Genomic DNA, 18,492 nt, shown 5'->3' with positions numbered 1-18,492 from the left:
ACAGTACACACACACAGTGTACACACACACAGTGTACACACACAGTGTACACACACACAGTGACACAGTGTACACACACACAGTGTACACAGTGACACAGCGACACACAGTGACACACGTGGTGTCAATAAAGTTACAGACACCACGTGGTGTCAATAAAGTTACAGGAACCGCGTGGTGTCAATAAAGTTACAGCGGCCTTGAGGGGCGGACCGCGAAGCCTCGGCGAAAACTTCGTGCCAGTAAAACCCCTCACACCCCCTAGGCAGGGATCCCCTTGACCCCTCACACCCCCTAGGCAGGGATCCCCTTGACCCCTCACACCCCCTAGGCAGGGATCCCCTTGACCCCTCACACCCCCTAGGCAGGGATCCCCTTGACCCCTCACACCCCTAGGCAGGGATCCCCCTATGGGCAGTGTTGAGTCTATGGTGTAGTGTTGAGTCTATGGTGCAGTGTTGAGTCAGTGGGCAGTGTTGAGTCTATGGTGCGGTGTTGAGTCTATGGTGCAGTGTTGAGTCTATGGTGCAGTGCTGAGTCTATGGTGCAGTGCTGAGTCTATGGGCAGTGTTGAGTCTATGGTGCAGTGTTGAGTCAGTGGGCAGTGTTAAGTCTATGGTGCGGTGTTGAGTCTATGGTGCAGTGTTGAGTCTATGGGCAGTGTTGAGTCTATGGTGCAGTGTTGAGTCTATGGTGCAGTGTTGAGTCTATGGTACAGTGCTGAGTCTATGGTGCAGTGCTGAGTCTATGGTGCAGTGTTGAGTCTATGGTGCAGTGCTGAGTCTATGGTGCAGTGCTGAGTCTATGGTACAGTGCTGAGTCTATTGTGCAGTGTTGAGTCTATGGTGCAGTGCTGAGTCTATGGTGCAGTGCTGAGTCTATGGTGTAGTGTTGAGTCTATGGTGCAGTGCTCAGTCTATGGTGCAGTGCTGAGTCTATGGTGCAGTGTTGAGTCTATGGTGCAGTGTTGAGTATATGGGCAGTGTTGAGTCTATGGGCAGTGTTGAGTCTATGGGCAGTGTTGAATCTATGGTGCAGTGTTGAGTCTATGGTGCAGTGTTGAGTCTATGGTGCAGTGTTGAGTCTATGGTGCAGTGTTGAGTCTATGGGCAGTGTTGAGTCTATGGTGCGGTGTTGAGTCTATGGTGCAGTGCTGAGTCTATGGTACAGTGTTGAGTCTATGGTGGTGCAGTGTTGAGTCTATGGTGCAGTGTTGAGTCTATGGGCAGTGTTGAGTCAGTGGGCAAACGTACAAAATCAGCGGGGGATCAAATACTTTTTTCCCTCACTGTAGTAGAGACGATGGGACGAAGGGTGCTACTTCATGTATTTTTGGTAAGCCGTATAATCTTGGTGGCCTGGCAGCAGAAGGTTTCAACGAGAACTGTTTGGTTTGATCAATTAATGTGGTTGAATCAGAAATGATTTTGGTTTGTATGACGAGGCTGTTGGTGGGATCTCTTTTTATTTTTGTATAGCTACCATCATTGAGTAATTCTTTAATTTTGTTGTTATATTCTATTTTATCCATGATGACAGTGGCATTGACCTTGTCGGCTGAGAGGATGACAATGTCATCCCTCTTTTTTTAATTCATATAATAATCAGATTTCATTATTTTTATTTATTTATTCTTATTTAAATATAATCAAATTTGATTAGTTACATTTTAAACGAAATTTTATTTACTTATTATTTAAAATAATCAAATGTGATTATTTGTGGTTATAAAGAAAGGCTAAATTATTAATTAAATATTTCTGCCTTTATTTATTATGTAAAAGTGATCGAAATAGGTCAATTATTTTATTATTTAATCATTATTATTGAAAAATAATCCAATTTGATTATTTTAACTTATAATGTATATTTCTTTATTATTTTAAACAATCACATTTTATTATTTTAATGTATGTTTTTTATTTATTTAATCTTATTTAAAAAATAATAAAATGTGGTTTTTATTTATTCTTATTTAAAAGTAATAAAATGTGATTATTGGATTTTTTTATTTATTTATAATGCTTTTACAATAATCAAATTTGATTATTTTTATTTATCATTTATTATTATTTATCATTTATTATTATTTATTTAATATTATAAAAATATAATCAAATTTAATTGTAGTCCGAGTCCGACCTAGGGGGAGGCCCACGACTGCTTCAGATCTCCGTCGCCGGCCCCAGTCGGCCGAGAGAGGCGTCACGTGACGAGTGGCTGTGGGGTCACACCAAGCCGCGCGAACATCGCCAGAGGCCACATCGATCCGAGAATCGATGTCACGCGTTGGAATCGCCCCGCCGCCGCCGCCCGCTGCTGCCGCTGACGCTCGGCGATCCGCGCGGGCGTCGTTTTCGAGCGACAAGATCGCGAATCGATTCCCTCCGGCGCTCCACGCCATCACGATGTTGACCACCGCCGCCGCCTCCGCCGCCCGGCACGCGGCCAAGCGCCTGGGAGTCAATGGCGAAGGCAACGACCGCGTCCAGGCGGGCGCGATGGTGAGCGTCAGTGACGAGCGACTTGACGAGGTGTTTTTATAACGAGAAGATGTTTATTTTACTCCTCCTCGCCCAGAGCCTCGTTGTGAGGCCTGGGCCAGAGGCTTCACTCAGGCGACGTGCCACCACCACCACCAGCCGTGTTTATATTATTTAACGTGATTGTTTAGCTTTGTAACTCGCAGATTCCAGTGCCGTTGCGAAGAGCTTCTCGTTGTTGGTGTTGGGGATGGACCACGCGGACCACAGCATCGCTAGGCTCTGCTTACGTTCAGTAAAACGCGTTTTGGTAAACGTGGATTTCGTGTTCGTTAACACTTTGGGCTATTTCCAGTGTAATTTTTTTAGACGGCGTTTTCTCTTCTAAGGGTGTGTATTCTCTTTGCACTGAACTAAAATAATAAAAATATGAAACAATAAAAACATTACTCATTGTTTTTTTCGGTAAAGTCACGTATGTAGAAATACAATTAAATTATATTTAAAAAAACAATCACGACGTTTCGATCACAACGCAAGCGATCTTCATCAGGTGTCAAGAACAAATCACGGAGGTAAATACAGCAAAAGATGAGAGACGAGAATTCAACAAACCTGAAACAACATTATGTGAAGCACATCCAGTCAGGCCAACAACACAGTTAGACACTTCCTGGCGGACCACGAATAAAAACATTGCCTTCCAGGAGAGATTCGTTCATGAGGCTATCCACATATACAAGCACAGAGACAATTTCAACCGAGAAGATGGATTTTGGCTTAGCAATCATTGGAAGGATTTGTTAAACCATTTCGGGTCTTAATTGTTCACGCTTACGGTGGCTTTCAGACCGCATCCATTATTTTCGTCTCCCCCCTCCTCTTTTCAGAACATAGATGGACTCGTCCATCTGAACAAACTCTCAAATCGCTCTCCGTGGTGCTGACGTTAAAAAAACGCCACTTTTATTCAAATTTTCTTGCTGTGGTTTTCACACCTGACGATGATTGCTTCTTGTGTTGCAGTCAAAACGTCGTGAGAATTGTATTGTTTTATATTTTTATTATTTTATTGTTTCCCTTCTACGTGGTGACTTTACCGGAAGAACCAAGAATATTAATCCCTGCAGTCACGAAAGCTTTAAATCAAAAGTTAAAATACTAATTAAGTTAAAATACCGATGTGTTAAATGTCCCACGCGATGGCGTCGTGGGGTAGCTCTTCGACCCTCCCCAATGTGATTAAAAACTTTGCGGAATAATAAAACTTTACAGCGTCTACAAAAGCGCACCTGGCGGTGGGGGATGCGAGTTCCAGAGTTTGTAACTCGAGGGCCGTTTAGATTTAAAGTTAAACTCGCGAACGTTCTTAGCGATTACTGAAATGATGGCACTGAGCTATGGCCATTTTTTGCCAAACGGATGCAGATTTAAAAACCCCTTTAATGCAAGTGTCTGCATCTGCTCCGATATCACTTGCCGGCGATGTTAGCCGTGGCTTTATTTTGGTGATTTTGAAAAAGTTTTATGGTTTGGCCATGTTTGTTTTGTTGTAGTACGGAGTTAGACTGATGGCCTTAATCTAAGTTGTCTTGTGGTTGTTGTTGTTGTTTGACTTGCATCCCACTGGGATTTTTGCACACAGCGTTGGTGTACGGTGCTATTTCAAGGATTATTTTGCTGATTTTTCCTGGATTTTCTGTTTGCACAGTCACATAATCACTGTAAGATGTTTTTCTTGTTCATGTTTTTGTTTGTTGCGGTTGCACCCGATTCAAGAGCCGAATGGCTCACAGGGCTATACCAAATAAATGAAACTGAAAACTGTCTTCTCGGTATAGGAGGAAACAACAGCTTTGCACAATAGTCGTGTTGAGTTTGCTTCCTTGCCGACGTGCACAGGACACGTTTGAGGACCCACACAAGCCCCCACCGTCGGCTGTGGTTCACGTGCGGGGACTCTTGGACACAGCCCTCGAGTCGGACCTCGTGGAGGCCGTGCGGCACTTTGGCCTAGTCAGGTGACCAGTCGGTGGTGACCGTTGCCCGCATGGGGAAGGAAGCTGTATTATTGTTATTGTTGTTTACCGAAAACACCAAAGATTAATTCCTGCAGTCACGAAACCTTTGAACCAAGTTTAAACCGCCTCTACGGGGAGGTATAAGGTCTGTATCTTTGTGTCTGTCTTTGTGTTGTCTTGTGTTGTCTGTGTGTTGTCTCTGCTTGTGTATCTGCCTTTGTGTCTGTGCTTGGATTTGTTTCTCTGTGCTGTCTCTGCCTGTGTGTCGGTCTTGGTGCTTCCGAATGTTTGCTGCCGTGCTCCACTTTGCTCTATGCATACCTGATGCTAAAATGTCCCATTGTCTCTCAGCCTTGCCTTCTCATGCTAATATGTCCCATTGTCTCTCAGCCTTGCCTTCTCTGCCTATTTAAGGCGACTTCACTGTGTGCTTGTACCTGTGCTGGTCCGCTCTACTTTAATGTCTATGTGTGTGTGTGCCGTCTGTATCTTAAATTTCATACTTAACTTGCAATTTAGCAATCTTTGAAATAACGTAATCAACCAGGCTTTGCGTTAATTGTGTTTTGACCGACCGTCTGTGTTGCTTTATTTGGTTTCCAAATTCTGCTAAACTCTTGTCTGTTTGGTATGCTTCTCTCTCTGTGTCCCCTATTGTGTCGGTGTTAGTTCCCCCTACTTGGGTGTCTGTGTATACATCTGAGGTTATGTGTCTCCCCTCTCTCGTAAATTTAGCTCTTCTGTACCTGATGATGGCTGCTTGTGTTGCAACCGAAACGTCGTACGCTATTATGTTATTTTATTATTTCTTATTTATACGTGACTTTACCGAAAAAAACAAAGATTATTGTTATTATAGTTGTTATTATTATTGGTGTTATTATTGTTGTTATTATTATTGTTGTTATTATTGTTGTTATTATTGTTGTTATTGTTATTATTGTTGTGGTGGTGGTGTTTGCGGACGTGGAGTGAACGTAGACCTTGGAAATTCGAATATTACCGATTTTCGCTTCGACAACTCAAGAAATTGCATAACACGAAAATACTCGATGGTTCTTAAGCACGGGGTGGGAGATGCCCTTTCTGGGGGCGCAAGACGTGCCAGATTATTTTTAACAAGGTAAATCATCGAAACACATTGAGCACGGGCACGTAAGCACCGCTACTTTGTTCCATCAAACCTCTAAATTAATAAACATTGTACGTTTTAAAAAAAATATTGAGAACCAAAGGGGGGGTGGCAAGGCTGCAGATTAAAGCTCAAGAACCACTTCCGTAAATAAAAAGTCGTGGCCGCGTGTGGCGGCGGACGAGAGGGCGCGGCGTTGCCCACGTCACGGCGTGATCGGCGACGCCGGGCGTGGCTTACTCGGGGCCTTTACAGCCTCAAGTGACCAACCAAAAACCGCTTCATCATCTTTGGGGTTCTTTCGGTAAAGTCACCACGGCGTAGAATGAGAATAAAATAATAAATCGATCAAAATTAAAATAACACGATAAAATTCTCACGACGTTTTGGGCCACAACACAAGTGGCCTTCATCAGGTGAAGGGACGAGACTGCCAAACTGAAATGGGACAGTTTCGTCCCTTCACCTGATGAAGGCCACTTGTGTTGTGGCCGAAACGTCGTGAGAATTGTGTTATTTTATTGTATTAATTTATTATTTTATTCTCATTCTACGTGTTGGTGACTTTACCGAAAGAACCAAAGAAGATTCATCCTTGCAGTCACGAAAGCTTTAAATCGAAACAAAAACCGTTTGTTTTTCAATTTTCCCAAGTCACGAATTCCCTCCGAATTAAAGTGCCGCTGCTGCTTTTGTTGTGCCGTCTGACAAAAGCGGCACACGTTCAAGTGTGATTAGTAACCGTGTTAAAAATTAATATCTCGTATTGAAATGGTGCACACACGTACCTTGTTTATGTACGTTTGAAGAGGCTTCGTTTGTCAGGTGATACATCGACAGAAGAAGACTATATTACCCTAAAGATGTATTTTAAATATAATTATATTCTTACAGTACATTCAATTGCAACGTACTACACTGCCAAACTGAAATGGGACGTGGCATCTAACCTGCATCCAACCAGTCTCCACTCCGTTGCATGCATTGAAACATTTCTTGAGATCAAATGAGGTGACTTGGAGCAGACCAACCTCGTGTTTAACATTAACAACAACAGGCACGCGTTTTAAAGTCGGCCACATCTTTGAATAACGGCACTCGTTTGAATCGCTCCCTCCGTGCAGCTACGTGGTGATGATACCCAAGACGCGGCAGGCGCTGGTGGAGTTTGAAGACCCGGAGAGCTCCTGCAGCTGCGTCGACTACTTGTCCAAGGGCTCCGTCTACGTGTGTGGGCAGCCGGCCTACTTTAACTTCTCTACCAGCCAGAAGCTTTGGCGCCCTGGTGTCCCGGGGGACAACGGCAACAGCAACCACGTCCTGCTCTTCACCATCCTCAACCCCATCTACCCCATCACCACGGTGGGCATTGTTACACTTACAGCAGCTGGACATTAATGTGTGAATAGTTTGTCGGGTGTGCCATGCACACACGCGCGTGTTTCATTTATACGAGTGAAATTATGTCCGTTTTGGATTACAGTGAATGGCTTTGCTAAGGAAATTACATTGATCCTTTGGTTCATTTGAGGCAATTGAAGTCGTGTTTTTTGTTTGTGCTTCGAAGTCTACCAATGGCATTGAATAAAAAACAATATATAGACCTAATGTTGATTTTGGAAAGCGTTGATGTCCTGTATGGCTCGATCTTAAAAATTCACTGGAAAAAAAGCTTTTCAAATTTACTTGGTAATGCGTGCAAAATCACCTCGCTGCGTTTGTGTGCTCCATGTGGTCCTGCAGGATGTGCTTTACAACATTTGCAAACCATTTGGGCCTCTGCAACGCATTGTGATCTTCAGGAAGAATGGCCTGCAGGCCTTTGTGGAATATCCTTTCAACGAGATGCATAACCGTAACGATATATCCGCCATTCACGTAATTTTACGTGTTATTTTGGAGATGCTAAATGTATTGTTATTAAAATGAAATGGTCGTGTTTTCCTTAATTTTTGGCCACGTTTGTTTCGGTTGAGAGCGCCGAAAGAGCGAACTCATCTCTGAATGGAGCGGACATCTATTCGGGCTGCTGTACTCTTATAGTGGAGTATGCGAGGGCAAGTACAACCGATATTTTGTACATTCACAAGTGTGTGCACCACAACCTGGTTTTTTTCACCCGCAGACCAAAGATTTCATTTAATATACTGAATTGACCACTTTGGTGAGCAAATAATGCTGAATACACACGGCAATTCATTGCTAGATGAGGGCTTCCGCACTCGATGCCTGTTGTGGGGGTTATTTGACTTGTGTGCGGGGTAAAGGAGTGTAGCATATATTGTGGCAGCATAGAAATACAATGCACCCAATGGATTTTACAGCTGCCCACCACACAGCCCCACAACCTACAACAACCCATTGTGCATGACGGGCATCCTTGCCGTTGTCTAAAGTCAAACTTTTCCCAATTGATATTACCGTGTGAGGGTGGTTCTCATCTGAGCCAGTGCCCTGAGCCAGTTAATGGAAAATTCGCATCCAGTGGGAAGGGTAGAGTTGGTTTTTAATTCGATTTTATTTGGTGACGGGTGATTAACATTCAGCCATAGACCGCTTTGCGAGACCTGCAGAGTACCTGAGGGGAGATGTTACATTGTTAGCAGGAAATAAAATTACAGAACAGTAATAACGAATGCATCATTTTCATAACGGGGTTATGGCACTTCAACATTTTTGAGGTATACGATCAAGGCTAACGCTTTACAGTACACGAGGAACACTGCGAATAAATAATACCGAGTTAGGCAGAGCATGCCAAACTTGTGCAATTAAACAAGTTTCGAATTTAAATAGGCCACCGAGGGATAGCGATTTTTATCTGCAAACACGAAGGGAGCTTGTTCCAACGAAGAGGGATAATCAACACGTGATCTTAAAAAAAAAACTGGTGGCAGAAGGCCACTGTTTTCCCACAACTCCGATAAGCATGCTTTTGCTACGTACGGTGCGAAAGTTTAGCTTATCGTTGACTTCCTACGTGTGGCAGCTCTTATTCATTCATCTCCCAGGAAGTTAAGGGTTGCGTTAAGTACCTCGGCTTCACCGCAAGTTGCGTGCCGTAATTGTCTCGGGGGTAATGACCGCTTAATAATTATTATGCTTGTAAATTTTAAATGGTTCTAAAGTTTCGATTTAAAGCTTTCGTGACTGCAAGGATTCATCTTCTTTGGTTCTTTCGGTAAAGTCACCACGTAGAATGAGAATAAAATAATAAAATAAAACAATCAAATTATCACGACGTTTCGGCCACAACACAAGGTCGGGACGACAGGTTTGTTCCTATCACCTGAAGAAGGCCACTTGTGTTGTGGCCGAAACGTCGTGAGAATTTTATTGTTTTATTTTATTTTTTTATCCTCATTCTACGTGGAGACTTTACCGAAAGAACCAAAGAAGGTTCTAAAGTTATATAATTTTTTCCCAGCATCTATGCCCTATATGCTGGCCACGAATAATGTTTATCTTTTCCCCCTGCTGTGTCCTCTTTACAGGCGACGCGTCTGAATGTGTTTAAAAATGACTCTGAGACCTGGGACTTCACCAACCCTGGCCTCAAGCAAGGTAAGACCAATATCGAGCATATCAGAGCCGCGCTCTCTCGACAGCTGGTGGTGGTGAGCCCTCGGTGTGTGGGGGGGGGGGGTGACGTTTTTAACGCAAGGGGAGGGGTGTGCACGGCGTGATGAAACAGGCATTGACTATTTCTGTACGCGGCCGGCTTCGCCGTGTTATACTTGAAGATCAGTGGCCAAGTAGAGGGGGAAGTTTGGAGCGTTCTCAAGAGGATAATGCAGCTTCTGCACTTGAGATTTTGGTTGCAGAAAAATGTCACACCTGCAGACACTTGGTTGTCTTGAAGCACATTGGTGTACTGTTTACAATCTACAGAACTTGGTCGTTGTCACAGGAAGTTATTTGAAACGCCATTCCCCTCTTTTGTATCAATCACTGCAATTGTGTAGAGCTGGTCAAGGTTATTTTCGTTTATACCTATCATCTCCATATATATAAAAGGCAAAGTTGTGAATATGTGTGTCTGTTCAAAATGTTTAGCGTACTTCCCGACATGCAACAAACTGGAAATTTGCCATGTGGGTACTTTCCAGACTGTATACCGTGCAAACATTACACAAATACACTTTTGTTTTTGGGGGGGGGGGAGCTCGATAATGCATTTATTTTTTGCACGGCAAGTGAGCTGTGACGTCAAATCTGTCACGTGACCCGTAGTGTAGCGGTTAGCGCTACGCTGCGCTACGAACCCGGCGACCCAAGTTCGATTCCCGTTCACCGCCACCACCGGTGACGATTATTTTAACCGGTCCTGGGCCTCCCCTAGGTCGACTCAGCCTCAAACGAGTAACTGCTGTGGTGTGTGAACATCGCCACTGGGGAGACAAAGGCGGCCGGGCGTGGTGGATCCAAGTCCCGGGCGAAGCCGGGTAGTAACAGCTAGCGCAACATATAACTAAATAATCTTTGTGTTTTTTTAGCCCATGCTAAGCTTGCGTAGTTTACTCTGGGCAGATTGGTTTTAAACTCGTGCCCGTGTACTTTGTTTTTTCTAGTTTACCCTTCAGAACAATTTGGCAGTATAAGTGAATGTTGTGAAGAACAGGATTCACAAGGAGGCATGTGGCTGCTGGAGTGTTCAATAATCCATTGGATTAATTTTTTTGTTACCATTAAAGCTGTTGCCCTGGTACTGGACATGCGATAGACATTGCCATTAAGTTGGTGGCGTTTTAGATTTTGATCAGCTTTGAAGATTTTCCCAACGTCAAGTGCATGTGGCCCATGGGCGGGTACTCGGTTGTTCGGGGTGTATCAAGGCTGGGCATTTTTACACTACAGTGTAAAACCTTGCATTGCGAGCATAATTCGTTCCGGGAACGTGTTTGTAATCCAAAGCGCTCGTACATCAAAGCACTCGTCTATCAGTTGTGTGATCACGTGACTCACGGCAGTACAAAGTGTGTCTACACGTACACTGCTCGTATTGCAAGACCTCGCTCGTTTATCAAGTTAATATTTATTTACAATTTTAGCTCGTCTTGCAAAACACTTGCAGACCAAGTTACTCGCAATCCAAGGTTTTACTTTTATATTTAGATTTACCAGGGTGTGTGTCTGTTGGATCAGAAGTAGGTGCCAACTTTCACTGGCATATTTGAGGTGGACATTGCACGTTGCGTTTTTATATTTTGTAGGGTTGAGAAACCTTGACTGCATTATGTGGTGTCTGGATACTAAGCGGAGAAGCTTAGAGGATGTCAGAAAAGCCGATATTTACGATTGAAAATATCACTTATTATAAAGTAACCCTTTTAATTTGGTACGATTGAGCCTGAACAGGAAAATGGTATCTTTGTCCCGAGTACATTGTGTGTACGCACAGATATTAGTTTCCGAAGAGGTAAGTCTCGCCACTTTATCAAGGGAGCTTCAGGGACACGGTGCGGTTTGATTTAATCGCCAAATTTCCGTAAACGCTTCGAAGAGTATTTTCCTCACTCCCAACATCAACGCTACAAGGAGCATCTGCGAGCATTGCCGCACACAGAAGCACACGGAGGCAATTTGCAAGCAACACACGAGCAATCAAGCGCCCGGCAGCCAACAGCCACCGACGTGAACGGCGACGACACGAACGGCGACATTGGCGACATCCTCGTCGGCACTTGGGAGGCACCAGGGACCAAGCAACCAACACGCCGCCACCGCTGTGACACGCACGGCCGACCCGCGCACCCCACGCCTGCAGCGCCACGTCACGGAACACTCGGCGCAGCACGCTGCATCCGCTGCACCACAACCGCCACGTGCCGCTTGGCAGAGGCCATCGGATAACCCGCGTCCAGCCGCAGGCACCGGGGGACACGGCGCTGACAGACCGGCAAAGCACCGGAACCGCCGCGAAGAAGCTGGGAGCGACGAAAGCCCGCATTCACCGCGAACGGGACTTGGAAATAAGCCGAACGGAATGCGTGCCGATGCGTTTGGGGCTTAAAATCGCTCCGTTGGTGAGAATTTACCTCCACGCTCGTACGTTTAGACTGCCTTGCTAAAGTTTTGTTTGCAAACGAGGCTTTTGACATTGCAGATGCCAGACACAACGCATTTCGCATCGGTTTATAAGCGGCGATCTTTTTCATTTTAAAGGTTCGTAAGGCCCCGTCGCCCACTTCAAGCGTCCCAATTTTAAGCCCCAAACCAAAAAGGGTCGCCGGAGAGCGAGAGGTGCGGTGGCACGGACAACGCGGGGGGGTCCGTTTGTGCCGAGTGTGACTGCTGTTGGCGCAGGAAAGAAGGTGCCGGCCTTTCTGTTGCATCCTCCTCGCGATGGGTCGTCAGCCGCCGCCCGACTCTGGGCAACTTTGTGTTCCCGTCGAAGCGTAGACTGGGTAAGAAACGAGCGGGCATCGCAGGCGGCAACCACGGACACTCGCTGACGCCGCACCTCGGAACAATTTGTCGCGTGCATCTGTACACCTCCAATAAATTTTGTTTTTTTCTTCTTCTTGCGATGAGCATTTCTTTACGCGCTGTATTTTGTATGGCACTCGTTATTTATGTTGTGCCGTGTGAAATCTGCATTTTTAAAATACCGCCGATTGTTTTATGGGCAGACGCAGCGCGCCCCCTTGTGGAGTGTGCCCGGAATTTCTTAATGTGTTGGTAGTGTGAATGTTCTGGGTGCAGAATTAATTTTTTGGATTGTCATATTTTGTGCAGCAGTGAGCGCTTATGTTTCCCGTGGGTGAATTTGGTGATCGTTTTTTTGTTGTTTTCAGAGGGCAATGCAGTGATGCCAGCGAAGCAAACGTCTCTCCTTGGCGAACATCCCAAAGCACACGCTTGCGGTGGTGGCGACTGTGGAGGTAATCCCTTTGTTGCGAATGCTGTAATTTCGGTTTCCTTCAGCTTGCTGTCAGATTGAAAGAACCTGCTGCCTGTTGAGAACATTTCTTATTTGGAATTAGTGTTAAGGTGCATCCTAAAAACCTTTTTTTGCGGTTAACAATTGCAACGTACGAGTTGCTTTGTGTTTTAAGAGACGATATTTCCAACAGTTATCAGATGTATTGGGTATTTAAAACAAGCTATGCTGAATAAGAGCTTGGTGGGCCTCAACCTAAAATAAAAACTAGTTTAGTCTTCCCTAGGCAACTGAGTCTTCTGGACCAATGTTTTCCAGTGTCTCCAAGGGGTAGAGTGGTGAATCCTGGGTTGCCTGATCTTATAGGAAAGGGCACACGTGTGTGTAGGATGATGGCTGTGGTAAATCTGTTTTTCAGAGAAGTTTAGAGAGTTTCAGCTGTTCACGATGCGTTTCCCCCTCTTGTGTATTTGCGTCACAGGCCACCAGCAGCCATCGCCACCGGGCGTCGACTACGGATCTGGCGGCGACGGCATGGGCATGGGCGGTGGGGGAGGAATGGGCATGGGAGGAATGGGCAACCTGGGTGGTACCCAGGGCCAGCACGTGCAGGCCATGATGAACCAGCAGGCCGACAACAAGGTCCTCATTGTGTACGACTTGGACGCCGAACGCTTCAACTGCGACCGCGTGTTTAACATCCTCTGCCTCTTCGGCGACGTGGAGAAGGTGCCTTCGCTGGGTGTTGCGCGCACCTGCTTTGAAATGAGTCCCCGTTTTTTTTCTTCCAAAGGTTCAACCGCGGTGCAATGCGTACGCATGCGTGTGGTGCACGTCGTGCGCTGATCGTGTTATATAAAGTGGGAGATTCACACGACCAAATTTGTTCACCGATTGACAACATACACATTTGGTCATTTTCTTTACAAAAATGTACCCAATGCGAAGTGTTCTTTGTGCATGTTTTCTAATGGCCCCTCGGCCAACACTTCACATTTCAACAATGCGTTACAACGAAACTTGTAGATATTTTCGTGCAAGATTGCGCGATGCTGAACCGTCTTACGGGTTGTTATTTTTGTAGGTTAAGTTCCTGAAGAGCAAGCCGGGAGCCGCCATGGTCGAGATGGGAGATCAGTACGCCGTGCACAGGGCGGTTTTTCACCTCAATATGTCTCAGATCTTTGGAAATAAAATCAACCTCTGGTGAGCCTTTTTGTTCCCGTGTTAAATTGGTAAATGTAACTCGTCATATCCTGTTAATGTAATTGGATACTGCTTTCTCTTTAGGGAAGACACTTTAGTAAATATTTAGTGCAAGTGACGAAATTTTAGGACGGTGAAAAAGAGAGCTGATGAATACCGTGAACGAAACACTTGTCACACAGCTCACGAGGACCCCGATTACTTGCTGTCCAGAGCCTTTATTGAAGTGGCGAACATGAAATTTGGATTCTAGATTTGAAGCTTTACGGGGAGGGCCTTTATTGAAATAGCGAACGTGAAATTTGGATTCTAGATTTGAAGCTCTACGGGGAGGGCTTTCACCTATCTGTTAGAGCTTTCAACAGACAACGGGACAAGAAGTCAAAGCTCATCGAGACGCTGACCTTCCTCAAAAGATGCCGCGACAACAAGCTTAAAGGACGCGACCTGGGCTTGCTGTCTTCACTCCAACGCTGTCCTCTGGACAGTCCGGTCCCTTCACCTGATGAAGGCCACTTGTGTTGTGGCCGAAACGTCGTGATTTTTTGTTATTTTATTTTTTACCCACGTGACTTTACCGAATCGAACCAAAGAGCACATGAAATTTGGAACGTGATAAAATAAAAACTAAAAACAGTTTCTTCGCGCTATTCCCTCCCTTCCGCCCTCGTCTCGGCAGCGTGTCGAGGCAGCGGTCGATTGTGCCGGGCCAGGCGTTCGAGCTGCCGGACGGCACCGACAGCTACAGGGACTACACAGGTTCTCGCAACCACCGCTATGCCGACAGCGAGAAGGCGGCGAAGAACCGCAACCAGCGTCCCACCGCGGTGCTGCACTTCTTCAACGCACCCACGGACATCACGGCCGAGATGTTCGCGCAGGTCCGTGCCCCCGCCGCCCCTTCAGCCTGCTGCCAGCAGCGCAGAAGGGGAGCGCGTTCGGTTTCTTTAAAAGTTTTCCCAGGTGAAGCTTTTATAAATATTCAAGTCCAAAGTTTGCACGTGAAACAATCGTGGGTTTTTAAGATGAGCCTATTGATGTTGTGGAGTTTGTGGTGGCCCATGACACGTTTCCTGTGACGGGACAAATGTTAAATGGTGTAATGTAGTTTCCTTTCAGCGGTTAAAACATAAGATGTATAAATAATGCAGTCGATGTTCCAAAGGGACTTTTTTGTTACAGACTAGACAACACCTCGCGTTAATTTGTCCTGTTTAATACATTACGATTCATATTCATTCGTATTCGAAAGCTTTACATTTCAGTCTTTGGACATTGTTTCTGCAAATGGTTGCATTCCCCCTGAGTCTATGCTTGGTGTTCACACTAATCTGAGCACTTTGAAAGACTGCTCCAAAGCTGGCGAATGTAAATTTAAAAATGGAAAACGGGATTGGTGCACGTTAACTGTTACCAACTATAACGTGAACGCCGCCCGTTCTGTCCCCGCAGCTGTGCGACGAAATGTCGATTGCGAGGCCCCGCTCTTTCAAAGTGTTTTCTGGAAAAAGTAAGTCCCGCAAAGTATGTTTATTATTTATCTTACGTGTCACGGCACAGAATAAATCGTGTACTGTATTCTCCATGCAATCGTCGCTTGATTTACAGCACGACACCAGATGATCTGCAACGTGTGCTATGAGGCCATGCTCAAGAAACCCTGTGAGAAATTCTCTCCCGAGAGCAGTCCTTGCTATTCACTCGCGCCCAAGCTGACTGAAGCGTGTTAGCGTAGCCAAGGCATCGGACTGAAGCCTTCCTGCTGCAGAAATTCACCGACGACTGACACCATCCTTTAAACACGGCTTCTTTAGGTAAAGTCATGTAGAAGGGAAACAACAAAATAATAAATATATACAAACACAGACAATTTCAACCGAGAAGATTGATTCTGGCTTAGCAATCATTGGAAGGATTTGATAAACCATTTCGGGTCTTAATTGATTGTTCACGCTTACGGTGGCTTTCAGACCGCATCCATTATTTTCGTCTCCCCCCTCCTCTTTTCAGAACATAGATGGACTCGTCCATCTGAACAACTGCCAAATCGCTCTCCGTGGTGCTAACGTTAAAAATAACCGCCACTTTTTTAAAATTTTCTTGCTGTGGTTTTCACACCTGATGATGATTGCTTGTGTTGCAGTCGAAACGTCGTGAGAATTTTATTTTATATTTTTATTATTTTATTGTTTCCCTTCTACGTGGTGGTGACTTTACCGAAAGAACCAAGAATATGAATCCCTGCAGTCACGAAAGCTTTAAATCAAAATGGCGAAGGGTGTTGCGTTTTACACGACCCAAATGACTCTATGAGCGACGGTCCGTCCACGTGTCCAGCCGATAGGAGCGTGTCCGGCCTGATGGAGTGGGAGACCAAGAACGATGCCATGGAGGCTCTGGCGTGCATTAACCATCACCCCCTGAAGAACGCAAGTAAGTTGTGGGGTGTTGGCCATTTGTGTTGGTGCGATGACATTGAAGCGGGGCTGCATTATCGGCAAATCTTTGGTCGTACGCTCTGTTGAGCACCTAATGTTCAGATTTGGGGGGGGCGCTTGTTATTACCATAGCACCATCTGTGTACACTGGCTGCCTAGCAGCCTTGGGTGAAATTGCAGGAAGCGAAAGCAGTTGTAGATTGTTATATTATATATTAACAGGTTGTTATTTATGGGCGATTTGGATTTCGTTGTTGTTCTTTGCATATACAGAATGGAATTGAAAGTTGACATAGCCAAGCACTTTCACTTATCACAACTCAACGTTATCTTAGCTCCCTGAACGAGTTTGTTGACATCGACAAAGACCCTCCTAAGAATTGCTTCATTGTTTTAAGTTTTTGTGTGCTCCAGTGAAGACGTCATGTGGCTCCCCTGTTTTTATTTTCTCAGATGTTCCATACCTCTACACCCTCAAACTGTGCTTCTCCACTGCCCAGCCTTCATAGAAGACAACTCAACATGTTTCATGCCGTATTGAACGTCGGTGTCAACATCATTGTCACTTTGTGTACTATTTGTGAATGTCCCATCACTCTTGTTGAAAGTTAACCGTGGGTATAGGTCGAAAGTGCAATTGACGCGTTTACATTTTAGTTGTCATTTTTTGGAGGATTAATTTAGATTTCTATATTGACTGTACCGAAAGATTTTAAAGGTCGCAGTGGAAATGAAGAATGTTGAAATTAAAATAATTATGATTAGTCTCCTTAACCTGCCGAGTTTGTCTGCCGTGTGCATTGCTATTTTGTCCATGAGCCCCAAACCAGATTTCACTTGGCAGTCCTCGGGTGCCGTAACTTTAGCGGCTCCAATTAATTTACAATTTGGGGGGGTTCTCAACTTGCTCATAGCCAAAGTTTTTGCTCCCACCACGAGTGATGCTCCTTTCTTGCTGTAGCCCATGGCACTAATATTGCCCATTTAATTTCATAACGGAGAGCTCTGAAATAAATGCCAAAGAGACCCTTTTGGGGGGGGCTGGTAAAAATATACCCCGACTCATTGAAAATCCCATTGAAAAACATGGGTTGGCATTCTGTACAGTGCGTGTATTTAGCAGGTTAATACGCTTGCAAATATAAACCCCAAGAGAAAATAGAACAGTGTTTGAAAATAAAAGTATGGAGAGATGCATGTTTGACATCGAACTGGAATCGATTGAACATGAGCGTGGAGACATGAAGGAAGTTGGGCATAGGGTAGGTGAGTGACTAGTGTGTGGGTGGCTAGGTGAGTGACTGAGTGACTGAGTGTGTGGGTGGCTAGGTGAGTGACTGAGTGAATGAGTGTGTGGGTGGCTAGGTGAGTGACTGAGTGAATGAGTGACTGAGTGTGTGGGTGGCTAGGTGAGTGACTGAGTGTGTGGGTGGCTAGGTGAGTGAGTGAATGAGTGACTGTGGGTGGCTAGGTGAGTGACTGCGTGAATGAGTGACTGTGTGGGTGGCTAGGTGAGTGACTGTGGGTGGCTAGGTGAGTGACTGAATGAGTGACTAAGTGTCTGTGTGGGTGGCTAAGTGAGTGAATGAGTGAGTGTGTGGGTGGCTAGGTGAGTGACTGAGTGTTGGTGGCTAGGTGAGTGACTGTGTGGGTGGCTAGATGAGTCACTGAGTGAATGAGTGACTGTGTCTGTGGGTGGCTAGGTGAGTGAGTGAATGAGTGTGTGGGTGGCTAAGTGAGTGACTGAGTGAATGAGTGACTGAGTGTGTGGGTGGCTAGGTGAGTGTGTGAATGAGTGTGTGTGGGTGGCTAGGTGAGTGAGTGAATGAGTGACTGAGTGTGTGGGTGGCTAGGTGAGTGAGTGACTGAGTGTGTGGGTGGCTAGGTGAGTGAGTGACTGAGTGTGTGGGTGGCTAGGTGAGTGAATGAGTGACTGTGTGGGTGGCTAGGTGAGTGAGTGACTGTGTGGGTGGCTAGGTGAGTGAATGAGTGACAGTGTCTGTGTGGGTGGGTAGGTGAGTGACTGTGTGTCTGTGTGGGTGGCTAGGTGAGTGAGTGTTTGGGTGGCTAGGTGAGTGCGTGAATGAGTGACTGTGTGTGTGCGGCTAGGTGAGTGAGTGACTGAGTGTGTGGGTGGCTAGGTGAGTGACTGTGTGGGTGGCTAGGTGAGTGAATGACTGAGTGTGTGGGTGGCTAGGTGAGTGACTGTGTGGGTGGCTAGGTGAGTGAGTGACTGAGTGTGTGGGTGGCTAGGTGAGTGTGTGTCTGTGTGGGTGGCTTATCAGGGACGGGTCTCGTGTGGCCAGTGGTCGAGACCTGTACCTTGGCT

At 45.6% G+C, this 18,492-nt stretch overlaps 1 protein-coding gene across 5 annotated transcripts; it reads left to right on the top strand.

Moving 5' to 3' along the window:
• Positions 1-2,152: 2,152 nt before the first annotated feature.
• LOC142919853 (heterogeneous nuclear ribonucleoprotein L-like) lies at positions 2,153-17,360 on the top strand. Of its 5 annotated transcripts, none has more exons than XM_076062514.1 (13): positions 2,158-2,534; positions 4,386-4,504; positions 6,761-6,998; positions 7,380-7,465; positions 7,597-7,693; positions 9,131-9,200; positions 12,434-12,520; positions 13,001-13,248; positions 13,604-13,725; positions 14,405-14,606; positions 15,178-15,235; positions 16,063-16,158; positions 16,617-17,360. In XM_076062514.1, exons 1-13 carry the CDS (start codon positions 2,280-2,282, stop codon positions 16,670-16,672), a joined length of 1,734 nt encoding a protein of 577 aa, XP_075918629.1. In that variant the 5' UTR covers positions 2,158-2,279; the 3' UTR covers positions 16,673-17,360. The 5 variants fall into 5 exon arrangements, with proteins under 5 accessions (XP_075918632.1, XP_075918629.1, XP_075918630.1 ...); XM_076062515.1 differs by having other exon boundaries at positions 2,159-2,504; XM_076062516.1 differs by lacking the exon at positions 4,386-4,504 and having other exon boundaries at positions 2,160-2,504; positions 6,783-6,998.
• The last annotated feature ends 1,132 nt before the right edge of the window (positions 17,361-18,492 follow it).

Source organism: Petromyzon marinus, unplaced genomic scaffold (genome assembly GCF_048934315.1).
Source record: "Petromyzon marinus isolate PM22_M1 ecotype Great Lakes invasive population unplaced genomic scaffold, UKy_Petmar_22M1.pri1.0 PM_G_Scaffold_64, whole genome shotgun sequence".
NCBI classification, from domain to species: Eukaryota; Metazoa; Chordata; class Hyperoartia; order Petromyzontiformes; family Petromyzontidae; genus Petromyzon; species Petromyzon marinus.
The sequence above is the reverse complement of the archived record's forward strand: the minus strand, read 5'-3'. Positions and strand labels throughout refer to the sequence as shown.

Coding starts and splice junctions, on each gene's coding strand:
- LOC142919853 (XM_076062514.1), top strand. CDS start 2,280: ATGTCACGCGTTGGAATCGCCCCGCCGCCGCCGCCCGCTGCTGCCGCT. Junction 7,466..7,596: donor GGCCTGCAGGCCTTTGTGGA/ATATCCTTTCAA, acceptor ATTTTTGGCCAC/GTTTGTTTCGGTTGAGAGCG. Junction 16,159..16,616: donor TCACCCCCTGAAGAACGCAA/GTAAGTTGTGGG, acceptor TTATTTTCTCAG/ATGTTCCATACCTCTACACC.